This window comes from Drechmeria coniospora, chromosome 01 (genome assembly GCF_001625195.1).
Source record: "Drechmeria coniospora strain ARSEF 6962 chromosome 01, whole genome shotgun sequence".
Taxonomy (NCBI): Eukaryota; Fungi; Ascomycota; class Sordariomycetes; order Hypocreales; family Ophiocordycipitaceae; genus Drechmeria; species Drechmeria coniospora.
Window position 1 is genome coordinate 2,661,553 of NC_054389.1, and position 13,005 is coordinate 2,674,557.

General features: G+C 55.3%; 2 protein-coding genes across 2 annotated transcripts; one reads left to right on the forward strand and one right to left on the reverse strand.

Annotated features, from left to right (window-relative positions):
• Positions 1-6,347: 6,347 nt before the first annotated feature.
• DCS_00710 (Eukaryotic aspartyl protease family protein) lies at positions 6,348-9,174 on the forward strand (the record flags this gene model as incomplete). The annotated part of the gene is made up of 4 exons (XM_040798047.1): positions 6,348-6,451; positions 6,537-6,664; positions 6,727-7,083; positions 7,157-9,174. The coding sequence occupies 4 exons, from the start codon at positions 6,348-6,350 to the stop codon at positions 9,172-9,174; spliced, it is 2,607 nt and encodes an 868-aa protein (XP_040658930.1).
• Positions 9,175-9,923: 749 nt separating this feature from the next.
• DCS_00711 (sulfite reductase flavoprotein alpha-component) lies at positions 9,924-11,945 on the reverse strand (the record flags this gene model as incomplete). Its single annotated transcript, XM_040798048.1, has 4 exons — positions 9,924-11,328; positions 11,384-11,482; positions 11,569-11,744; positions 11,808-11,945. 4 exons carry the CDS (start codon positions 11,943-11,945, stop codon positions 9,924-9,926), a joined length of 1,818 nt encoding a protein of 605 aa, XP_040658931.1.
• Positions 11,946-13,005: the final 1,060 nt, after the last annotated feature.

A 13,005-nucleotide genomic window follows, 5' to 3' on the forward strand; every position in this document is an offset into this window, starting at 1 on the left:
CATGCGCTCAATACTCCCGTGACGGTGCACACGAGTGAAGGTGGCCACGAGGACGAATGCTTGAACGCACAAGTTTTGCTGCACTTGAATGTACAGTACTTGCTGTACATGCCAATGTACTCGGAACATGTCGTTGCACGGAGCAATAGTGGGCTTCGTACTCCGTACTGTACTTCGTGTTGCGCAAGTACTGCGAGTGCTTGTAAGTAATTACTGCAGCTGACCACTTCTGTAAGTAGTACCTAGGTGTCCGGTAGCTGTAATTACCTTCTTGCAAAGGTCAGTAGCCCGGTGGCAAAGTCGCACATCTACGTGTACAAGTACTCCGTACTACGGACGGATACAAGTGTGCAAACACGCACATACTTTCCGCATGTGCTGTGTCGAGTGCAAACTTTTATATATTCGATGCAGTGTGGCAGTCAATTCAGGGAGTGCAGCCATAATGAGCATGGCCAAGGCTATCGGAGCGGCAATGGATCAAAGAACAGGACGAGTGGCAGCGTGATCTGGTTCGCTCGGGCCGTGCAAATATTTGTACTTGGGCCGCATGAACGTGCACTACACGTACTGAAGTGAACAGAGCAAGTACATGTGCAGTAGGTGTGCATGTGTGTACTAACATAGTTGTACAAGTACAGTACAGTGATGCTGTACGAACAGCAAACTGAAAGGGATGCTCTTGGGGAGCAACTCCGAGTTCCGCCCAGCGCACAGTGCACTCTGACGGACATTTGGCCAGCACCCGTACGGGGTAGGGTACAGTGTTCATGTAGCTGTACTTGCATGCGTGGATACAGTGTGCCGGTACGGAGTTCTCCCTACCGGTTGCATTTTCGTGGCTTCCATGATCCGTACGTGAGCTCATGTCGGCATTTTGTAGCCGTCTTTCCCCTCCCCCTGTCCATGCTTGGGGGAGATGCCTCCCTCCCTCCAGGGAGCAACGCCAATCTGCTGCAAGTACAGCACGGAGTACGGAGTGCGTACGGTACTTACACTTACAGTACATGCAAGTGCGAGACAGGGCGTTGGAGGAGAATCGTCGGGCGTACTCCGTAGAACGGTTGCAGTTCTGGATTCGGGTTAGTGCACCCCGCTTTCCTTCGTTCTTCTCAACTTCTGTGCCGACCAGCGCGCTGTAACCGAGTTTCGCGAGCGCAATGCTGAGCTTCAGGTTTGCCCGCTGTCGGACGTCCAAGACATGCAGGCAATGAAATGATGCAACTCACATGCAGGCGACGGACGGCCTCTGCGCTCACGAAGCGGTTCGACGCCCGACTCCGGAACATGGGTATCGCATGTATCACTCCAACGTACCATACGGAGGAACTGTCGCCCGCAATCTCCCCTTTACGTCGGCTCGAATGTCCATGATGGACAGCTGCTTTGATGCCATCCAGGAGACAAGGTGCGGAATGGAGCTGGGCCAGAGCAGCATCGATCGACATGCCATTGACCCGTTCGTTGGACGCTTCACGATTTCGTTCCGGCTTGCGTGATGGTGGTGCTGTGCTTGCAGGACTTGTGCAACACACCTCGTTCCGTCGAATTTACGCATTCCTTCGCATCGCGAGATGAACCTTTAGCGGTTCAACCTTTGCTTCCAGTGCTTTCTTCCAGTGCCTTCTTCCAGTGCCTTCTTCCAGTGCTTCCTTCCAGCGCTTGCAGGTCTCGTAGTGGGTCTTGAGGAGCGCGCTGGGAACATGGTAATAATTACGGCACATGGCTGGTAACCGCGAGTGGCAAGGTACCTAGTACCTTGGCCATCTCGGCTACAAGATAATACGTGCTTGCTGGGGATTTCGAGTACTCCATGTGTGCGGTGCACATGTACACCTATACTGTGATGCCACGAGATCGGGCTGAGACATGAGCCTTGGAGTAAGAGCACTCATGCGTGTTCGTACGTAGTCCGGAGTACTCCGTAGGCGTCTTGAATTTGTCCGAGGTGGAAATTAGTCCGTGGCTCGTTGGGGAGTTGTGCGTCCCGAGTCGCACAGCAGCAGGCAAGTGACCGCAGCCATCCACCGCACCGTGCAACGACTTTTGTCAGCCAGCCAACACCAATTCGGACAGTCCTGAATGCTGGCTTGAACTGCAAGAGTCGGTGGAAGATTTCGGGTAATACATGCACTTGTATTCCGCAGTCCATCCATGTAACGTCATCGTCAGCTGTGGAGCTCCGCGTCCGATGTCGACTACCGAAGTGATGGCCATTTGCAGTCGGGGGCGACCTTGTTCGCTGGATGCCTCCTTCAATCCCCCACCCGGGCCCTGGCGTCTGGGCCAATGACTCACTCACTATAACCCCCAATACCTGTCAAGTACTCCGTACTTGTGCCGATAATTTCGTACCTAGTACTCACCTGCTTGCTTGCTCACTTGCACCTACTACTTACTTAGTTGCACATGCACTCCGTACATGTAGCACTTTCAATAGAGAGAGGTAGAGTGTACGCTGGTGACGAATTACTGTACTCCGTACTCCGTACAAGTATGAGCATTGACACACCTGCTTTCGCAACTGCATTGCATGGGCGTGTACGGGGTACTTGTACGCGACGAAAGAACCAGGCTCCCCGTCGTCCGAGCACAGAGGCACATCGACGAAGCCCCCCCCCCCCCCCTCACTCTTTCTCGGGGATTTTGTCCGTCATTCAAATGTCAACACGACCGTCGCAGTTGACAGCCGTCGGGAAGCTACGGCAAGCTAGCTGGTCGAAAAACACCCAAGCTACGACGCACTCCGCACTACTCGCAGGGGCGTACCTTGCGATGTACAGTACTTCATTTTCGAATGTGCCGTGGTCGTGTAGTAGGCATTGATGCTGATCTCGGAGTCTACTATTGTCAACGATTGGTAGATACATGCTTGTAGGCCGTACCTCGTGTCAATAGCACGATTCCCGGCGCTGCTGTATAGGACGAGTGTTGGTCCAAAGGCAGCGCGTGAAGGAGTACTCGCACGCCCATTGCACTTAGTTGTAGTCGCCGTGCCAACTCGTCCGATATACCAATGCGTGCTGGCTGAACGGACGCCTCCCGCCAGCAGTATCATCTCTCGATCGACGTGGTTGCTCGGTCTCGATTAGCTCGCCTTTCTTCTAGCTGCGGACTCGACGATGGATTTTCTTTCATGTAAGCAAGTACCCCGTACGGAGTTCAAGTACGCATTGCGTGTGCAGTGTCAAGTACAGAGTACGGAGTACTTTAAGTAAGTATGCTTCCCGATTCGTCCCGCCTACCTGTACCGGAGGCCTGTAGTACCAGAGCAATGCACAGCACGGGTACACGTACGTACTCCGTACTTACATATCCATGCCTTTTACGACCATTTAGGAGTAATTATTCACACGAGTGTACTCGCGAGGTGTTGCTACGAAAACTTGGGAGTACTAATAACTCGTCGTATACTGCATTGTTAAGGTACTGTACTAAGTAGAACCAGCAAGTAATTACCTGGCATCCAGGTACCTACTAATCTAGTAGTAGGAGTGCTCCGTACTCCGTACGTACTGTACTTGGGTGTATACCTAATTATTAGTACGTATACTTGTACGGAGGTCTGGACAGTACGTTCGCACCACTCCGCAATGGCGATGGGGTCCAACTGCCGCCACCACAATTGTGCTGATGTGTACTACAGTGGGGGGCAAAAAGTATTTGCCCATGTTTAGGTACCACATTCCAAGCCCAGTCAAACCTAATCTATCTTGTTAGTAATATAACAATAAATATTTCATCTACCACCCCTCTACTGCAGCAATAATAGCCTCAACGCAATGGGGCATTGTATCAATCAGCTTCTAAATCTCAAAGATAACGAATCTATCGACTCGTCCTTCGAGAGGTAGCTTGCAAATCCGTAATCGCAATTGCTGCAATAATTCTTTGCCTCGAGGCATCGTTACGGCTGCTTTGAGGCATTGTTATTGCTACGTTTGATGCGCATGTAGCTATTGAATTGTTACAATACTAACGACAATAATTAGATTTGATTAGACTTGGAATGTAGTACCTAAAGGTGGGCAAATACTTTTTGCCACATACTGTAGGTAATGATCGCAAGAACGGAGTAACTAGTGCCAGATTATGGAGTATCTGCAAGTACTTTTCCCACAACGCATCAACTTTTGAAACCGTGGAAATTATACATGCACTTACACCAATACATGTACGGAGTATCCGTACTTGTACGCGACATCGGAGCCGTTTTGATTCATGTGGATCACGGATGTGCTGGAGCCTGGATGCCAGGATGCTGGCGCCCGCTGCCAGCCATCCCTTGCACTGCATGCCCACTGCCAGGAGCAGCAGGTACATGTGCTGTACTTCCATCGCGCAGCCCTCGCAGGGCTCGGACTCGTATCTGGTACTCAATGGACGCGCACCGAGCATCCTCTAACCCACCCCATGTTCCTGTTGCAGTTGGCACCTGGGTAATACTTGTACTTTCTTAGTATTGGTACTCCAAGTCGGAGGTAGGTATCACCCGCTGGTAGTAGGTGCCAACCTCGTACGACCCCAGACAGCTCCATCCTAGGAGTGCCGTGTCCTCACAAGGAATTACTGTACTTCGTGCAATGGTGCCAAAGTACTGTTCTGCCGCGTATTAACGGCGGACTGACGGCTACAGTTGCAACTACTTACTTACCTGGTAGGTACCTCCGTACCTCCATCAACTAAGTACTTATGGTATTAGTATACGAGCATCGCGAATCCGAGGACCAGACCAGTGTAGGTGTATATGTGGTACACCCTCGAATGGTCAGTAAGAATCGGGATAGACGAGCTCGGGTACTAGGTATTCAAGGACAGCACTGGACAGAACTCACCTAAAAAATACAGAGCGCTGAACGGAGGGTGCACATGGGGCTTCGTATGGTACTGCAGGACGAAGTAATACTGTACACCATCTGAGCTGGCATTACAAGTACTTAGTACCGTACAGAGTACTTGGACCTGCTTGAGTAGGACGTACCCTTGGCATACGCGAGACACGTCGAGCACAAGTACTTACTGTTACAACCAAGTACATGCAAGTACCAGCCTGCACAGTTAATAGTCGTCATCCTTGGTACGTTACTTGGCCCGAGCACGCCTACCTAGGTACCTTGGTGTTCAGTTAAAACGCCAACGGTATCGAGGTAGGTCCGAGGAAAAACACCCATACGCACACCTACGTCGTACTGGAACAGAGGTACACTCGGCTGGCTTCTTGAGCACCAAGTATATAGCGGCAATGCGAGCTACAAAACGCTGTGCATAACGTCCAGAACTGACGAGCTAGTGGCCAACTGAGCTCGGCTACGCTGGCGTGGTAGCAGAATTTGCGTGCCGGCGGACCCAGGTCGGCAGGTACCTTGCAAGTACCTACACGTATCTGCCTCCCGGCCAGGTGCCCGGGTTTTTGCCTACGACTTGTTAGGTAGGTACCTTTGAGCTTGTAGCTAGTTACGTGTACGTGTGGGAGCAAGCTGCCAAATTGCCTTTAGCTCCACACCCCCCGGCGACGCCTGTCTGGGTCAGCCCGCCCGTCCCTTTTAGCGCGGCAGCCATGGCAGCGCCCGTGGAGGGTACGGGTACCTCGTACTACCAAGGTGCAAACCGCCTTGACTGATGAATTGCCTCTCGCCGTCGTCGCCCTGCCCGCCCTCCCATTCTCTCCTGCCAACAGGTTGTCGCCGTGATTCGATCCATCCCCACCTCCCTACTCGGCCCGGTACGAGGACGACTAATAATACGTGTACTGTACAGTACACGTACAGTAGGCACTGACCGGTACGGTGGGCATTCGGATGCTCTGGTGCTCCGTACTTACTGCTTGCTCGTATTCCTCGTCGCCGTACCGAGGGAGGACTTACTCAGCTTGTCCTCCCCAACTTGCTTCGTCGCCTCTCCCCACATCCTCGTCGACAACTTTGGCTCCAGTCTTTTGACCGCGACCGAGTTTCGCCTTGGCTTGCCTCGACTTCATTGCCTTGCGTTGCCTTTCATCGCCCCGCCTTGCATTGTTGCGGCCTTGCCTCGCCTCCGTCTCCCTGCCTTATCTTCATCGCTTCCTTCCCGCATCGCCATCGTCCAGAGCAACACCGGCCGGTCAAGACGACGGATCACCGTGGAAGCACCTCCGTTTTACTACTATGAGCTGCGCCGCAGCCTACGCACACGACATCGACGACCGTGGACGTTCGCATGGACTTTGTTCTGCGATCCAGAGCTAGGACTACCTGCCTTCGAAGTCGCCTCATGATACCGCGAGCGCTCTCGACGAATTGTTAATTTGGACTCGGGCCTCCTGGCTGGGAGGGGCCTCTCGAGCCTTGCTGGCAGGCATGCGACTGACAATGCGGTCCTCCAAACCGGCCCTCTTCGCCGCCGCAGCCACCCTCCTCGCCACGTTCGCCCGTGCTCTCGATCCCGCACCGCTCTCCCTTCAGCAAGGCGACTGGTTTGTCCCCCCCCCCCCTCTCCCCAGCGAGACCCTGGGCCAACCTGACCGGCCCCCATCGCTAACGAAAGGTTTCTTGTTGTAGGCTGGGCATCGACGGGAATTGGTCGACCGTTCTGTTCCTGCTGGGCTCCAACTCAGATGTCGTCAACGTCCTGCCGAGCACAGGTCTGTCCGAATTTTGGACCATAGGACCGGGAGGATGCTCCGGTAGTACGTCCCGCCACCCCCCCCCGTGATATCGTCATCGCCGACGGAGATTGACCTGCGTGCAGAAGACCCTACGTGCAACACTGCCCGTGGAGGCATCCACGACCCTCTGACATCGAAGCACTGGTCGAGCATGGGGCCATGGGAGCTGGGGCTCGGCTACGTGGGTGTCAAGGGCAACGGCCAGTACGGCCTTGACACCCTGAACGGCCTCAGTCCCGCCACTGATATCGGCTTCGGCATGTCCAACGTCCTCTTGTCCGTCATCAACGTCACCGATCCTTTCCTCGGCATGTTTGGGCTAGGCATCCAGACGGGGCGATTCAGCAACAGCGTCGTGGATTCTCCCCTGACCCAAGCCGTCAAGGCCTTTGGTTGGATTCCCAGCTATAGCTATGCTTACACGGCTGGCGCTCACTACCGTATGTCGTGCTTCCCTCGCATGCTTGTACACCTTGTCCGCGCTCTCGCCTCGCGCCGTGCTGACTCTCGCAGGCGGTGCTCCTGTATCGGCAACTCTTGGCGGCTATGACACGACCCGCTTTGTCTCGCATGCCAACAACTTCACCCTCAACTTGGCCGAAGGCATCCCCCGTCCTCTAGTTCGAGGAATCCAGATCGCCGCCAAAACCGTTCAGGACAAGCCTGCGCAATGGACCTCGTTGACCCAGATACTGTCTGATTGGAACACCACTTTCCTCCCTCTCATCGACAGCTCCACGCCTTACCTCTGGCTACCCGAGCCCATCTGCGACCGCTTTGCTCGGGCCCTGAACCTGACCTACAACAGCACCTTTGAGCTCTACACGCTCTCCAATACCCAGTACCGTGACTTCACCTCTCAGGACGCCCTCACCTTCACATTTACCTTCACGAGCTACGACAACCACAACGACTTCGGCCTGCCTCTCTCGGTTCCCGGCGCCGTCAACATCACCCTTCCCCTGAAGGCCTTCGTCGGCCTGCTAGAGTACCCTTTCCAAGGCGGCGCCATCAAGTATGGCGCCCCTGCTGTGCCGTACTTCACGCTGAAGAAGGCGCCGGGCAACGAAACCATCATTGGGCGTTCCTTCCTGCAGGAGGCCTATCTCATCACCAGATATGATGAAGCTTCGTTCTCCATACACCAAGCCCGGTATCCTTCCATGGACGCAAACCCCAATCTTGTACCGATCAGGCAGCCGAGCAATAGCCCCTTTGACCCGCCACCGAAGCCCTTCAATGGTGCCGTTCTCAGCACCGCCCAGATGGTCGGCGTTGTCCTGGGAGCCGTCTTTCTATGCCTCGCCATCTTCCTCTCCTTGTGTTATTGCTGCTGCTACCGGAAGAGAGGCCCTCGGCAGACAAAGGACACGGTCGAGGTTGACGATCAGAAGGACTCGACGTCGACCATTGTACCCGATTCACCTCGAACGCCAGTCTCGAGGCTTCTCTCCAAGATTGGAAGGCGTAGGCGGTCAAGAAGAATCGCGACCGGTGCAGGCGATGCCATCCAGATGCCGTATGAAGCGCCAGACTGCCAGATTTACGAGCTACCTGCCTCACCCCTGCCGGCCGAGCTGGACGCCTGCGGAGGCGATGACATGTCGTTTCTCGGAAAGACGGAGCTGGGCACGGACTATTCTTACTATCTCAGCGCCTACCAGCTGGCGAAGAGGGAGATGGACCGGCAATTGCAGGGCCCCGTGCCCGCATACTCCCCCCCCGCGGATGGCATGGCTCTACCCAGCGAAAAGCCTGTGCCCGATATCAGCCCAGACCAGATGATGCTGCCGATGGATGAGCCGTCACCAGTCTCACCAACAAGGTCACGCGGCGCCGAGTCCGCGTCCAACACCTTTGCCAGCGCGTCCGAACCATCCCCCATATCTCCGCGCTTGGAGTGGAACACTGTTGAATTGCCATCACCAGCCACGGCCTCGCTTCCTCACCGTCGGTCGCTTTCGGTTGGCACTGGAGTTGGGAGCGTGCACATAAACCCGCAGCTCGTTGGAACCGATTGGTCGCATTCAACGCAGTCGACGGCATCGGTATCGGCCATGGGTGAGTCCGCATCCCTCTCGGCTACCTCCCAGAGGACGCCGATCGGCCCGTCAAACGTTATTTGCCTCGGCCCCTTGCCGGATTATGTCCAGCTTCGACGGCACAGCATCATGCCTCACATGGCTGGCTCAGATGAGCGAGGCATCTTGGCCAACATGTTCAACGCCGCGTCGATACCTTCGGAGGGCAGTCTTGGCAGCAACTACACCGAGGAAGAGGATCGGATCTTTGAAGAAATGACCCGACAGGCCAGCCACTCGCAGGGCCAATCGACGAGCGTCGCGAACGAAGGCTCATCGTCTGGCTGGAACAGGGAAGCCCTAGAACCGCAGCCCTCGCACGCCGAGCAGCAGTTGGAGCAACATTCAAGAAACGAATCTGGATCCGAGCGCGGCCGGATCGACCCGGGCAGAGACCTCGTTCATGTCCCTCAAATGGCGGCAAAGCGATACAGCTGGGAGGAAGAGTGATGCCACGGCGGCACTTGAGACTGGGGACGGACCGTAATCCCGCATTCCTGGTGCGCACTGGTGTGGCATGCCAGTTAGGCAACAACTTCATTTTCACTTGATTTTCTTGGCGTTTCGACAACAATACTAGCGATGGAGTTTCGGAATGAAATATCTGCGAAAGATTCATTGTTCCGGCTGGCTGGGTTCACAGTGACCAGGCGAGAGGACCATGGGAGAGGGAGGGAGTGAGAATGTCCGAGGCTTTGTGTGTCCGTGAGCGGGACAGAACCGAAGCAATTGTCTTTCATTAATTACATTTCGTGTTGGATACAAAGCATCCACGGTTGCGGTGGATCTGGCTACATATCATAGCAATAAAATGCGGTACAGTTGGCAACAGTGTGCTGACGGCTGCTAAAGGGTTCAAGCAAGGCATGAGTGCAAATGGCGTTGGTACAAACTACTACTAAGCCGATATCCACGGGCAGTAGATGGATGGATGGCCGAGGTTCTCTAGTTTAAAGAACCTAGATACGCAAGATCTGGCGCAGTGCTGGTAGCCATGCAACAATGATGCTTCAATAATATCCTCTCGTCGCCAGACTTGTCCAGCGGATTGAAGGGAAAGGCCGTGCTGTAGACAGGCTGGTGTGAGGCGGGTCAGAAAAACGGATCATCCTCATTCATCTGATAGCATCATTCGCAAGGGCCACGGGGATGCATGCCGTGCAGATAGCCATGTCGTGGGAGGCGGCTGATATTTTCGTCTACCAAATCTCCTGCCACCAGGTGATCTCAGCGAGAGTCTTCCGTCTCTCCTGCTCGTCGCCCGCCTCGTTGAAGGGATCGAAGACGGCATTCTTGCATGCGTCAGCCATCTTGGTTGATCCGCCGCAGACGGCAAAAATGGCATGCTGCGGTATCAGGTCGGCGAGACGCGCCGCCTCCCGCCGAACGAGGTCCTGCACGTACACCTTCTCACGCTGATCACGAGAAAAGGCCGGGAAGAGGAGCAGGAGACCCCGGGCAACCAAGGACTCCCACTCGTCGCGGAAGAGAAAGTCGGCCGCGCGGTTGCGGTTTCCGAAGAAGAGCAAGACCGGGGCCGCGGATGGGTGAGTGAGGCGCTCGTGGAGGAGGCATCGCACGGGCGCGACGCCGGTGCCGGTAGCCATGGCGATGAGAGGGCGTCGGGCGTTGGCCGGGCCGTGGACAGGCGAGAGCACGGGCTTGTGGGTTACGCCGAGGACAACACCGGCGGGCAGATCGGCGAGGTAGCGCGAGCAAAGGCCCTGGCGAGGTTTGCGGAGGATGGTGCGGTAGCTGACGAGGGCGACGACGAGTTCAACGCGAGTCGTGTCCGACCGGCTTGGGCACGGATGGATGAGCTGTGCGCCGCCGTTGGCGATGCTGAAGTCTCGACCGCGGATGAGGGGGAAGACGTCCAGGATGCGCTCGGGTGGGACGCGAACGGACCAGAACTCTTCCAACACTTCGACAATTGTGCGTCTCGCGCGGGTCGCGTAGTCAAAGTATTCATCCAGGAACTCTGTGCTGCAAAACTCGAGCAGTCTGTCCTTCTGATCTTGATCGGAGGCGAAGTAGGATATGCTTTTAAGAAAGGAGCGGCGAGGCACGGCGGTGAAGTCGATGTTGTGGAGCAGCAAGGTGCGAACCGTGCAGGGTGCAGGCGGGTAGAGGGCACGAGGCAGGGGCCTGCACAGTGAAAGGTCAAGGGGCTTGTCGGCGACGGAATCCCAGCCCATGAGCGTGATGAGCCTCTGGGCATCGTCGGGGAAGTTCTTGGGGTAGAGGGTGAGACAGTCGCCTGGGCTGCAGTGAAGCTTCTGACCCGGGCCACGAGAAGGAATGTCGAAGGATATGAGGCGGACATCTTGCCAGTGGGTATCTGACGTCAAACGCTTGTTGGCTGCAATGGTCGCCGACCAACCGTCTGGGAGTGGGATTATATCCAAGGGGGGCGACGTTGCTTGCCCAGGTTCCGACCTATCTGGAGAAGGGTTGACGGGGGCGTCAAGAGCTGGCTCAAGAGACCACCTGGGAGGCAAGTTGACGTGCTCGGGAATCGGTTGCAGGCCCTCCCGGGGAGGGAAATGCTCGAGAAGATGCTTTCGGAGGCCATCCGCCCAGCGCACAAAGCTACCGTCGACCCTATGTACAAACGTCAGAATCCTGTTATCGGACACGGGTGTTCAGGTTGGCAGACCCTTCGGGAAATTGCTCGTCTGCCTCACAGGGCTCCAAAAAGGTGCTGGCCCCGAGCTGGTCCAGCCGTTTGATAAGTTTACGGGCCGCCCAATTGAATCTTGCTCGCCATGTTAGTCCGGACTCACTGTACGAGGCGGGAGGCAGGGGGGACGAGAAGGCGGAGGCGATGCGAATAGGACATACTTAATATAGGTGCTGTCACCGAGGCCGACGCACGTGTACTGCAGCGGCGCGAGGCAGCCGGGCGGCAGACTCCTGCGCAGGAGCTTTCTCCAGAAGAGCAACGAGTTGTGCGGCATGTCGCCTTGGCCAGTGGTCGAGAGGGCGAAGATGACGAGCTGATGCTGAAGTAGGACATTCTGTCGGGTGGGAAGGCCGTGAGCTTGGGTGGAATAATACGAAAGTCATGGTAGAGCGCGTACAAGGTCGACGGCATCGAGCTCTTCGACGCAGGTCCGGAAGTGAAGGCGCTGACAGAGTTTGGCCAACTCCTCAGCCATGTCCTGCGCATTTCCCGTCTCGGAACCGTACAAGACCAGGACGGTCCTGTCGGAGGCCATCATGGACCTTTTTGCCCAGAGGGCCTGCGGCGTCTGAGGGGGAAAGGAAAGGGACAATCTATCAATGAATCGAGCGTACACCTGCAGAGCAGGACCAAGCAAAATCTGGGGTTTTTGTTGATCAGTTGACAGCGATCGATATCTTATCAGCTCGCCGGCGCCCCACCACGGTATGGGTTTCAGGCGCCGTACTCCATAACTAAGGTGCTGTACAGCAGAAGCGTCCGCGCACTCGTGCTCTCATCCTCTTATTATCTGGCTGCCGCTTTCACTGTCCAACTGGGGTTGCGGATGAGGCCACGACGATCGATGTTGCGGCTCGACGTTCGCTGGTCGACGAGTCCGGTGCCAAGGTCCAAGGAAGGGAGACGGCTCCATCTGTCAGGTACAAGTTCCTCCAGTAGGTGTAACTGTTCCCACAACTGACGGCATTCCCACTAATAGTGCCCTGCGATTAGGCACCTTTGATTCCTCTGTACTAACTTACATTTGGTACGGATTAGAGTGTCTCCAGCCACAAACATGGTATACTGCCAGTGAGGTACTCCCTACTACCTAGTAGATATTTCCGGTACTTAGTAAGTACCAGGTACGTACTGGCAGCAGGTCTCAGGCGGGAGTACATCTGCGTACACGTTGTGAATGGCTGTGGGTGGCCTGGTGTTAAGTGCCTCAAATGCATGCGCCTACTCGGATCTATGTGCTTTCCATGAGGCACTGGGTGCTAACTAGGATAACAGATACCATAGTACCCAGCACCTGCTGGAAAAGGATCAATGAGCAGCTATTTGGCATTAAAATCTAAATCGATTTATTTCCACATGTTGATCGATTGCACCATTATACAGCTTTCAGGCCCTCCGTACTCACTGTGCAGTAATCGTGTGCAACCAACCAAGTACTGTAGTAGGGCCGACCCTCAGTGACGTATTGACCATGACCAAAACGGATCCCCCAGCGGCTCCAGTGGAGTTCGATCCCCCCTGCTTACAAGTACTTGGTCAGTACGGAGTATTACTCCGCACCCCGTAATACAAACACTCGAGCACTATGTGGACTG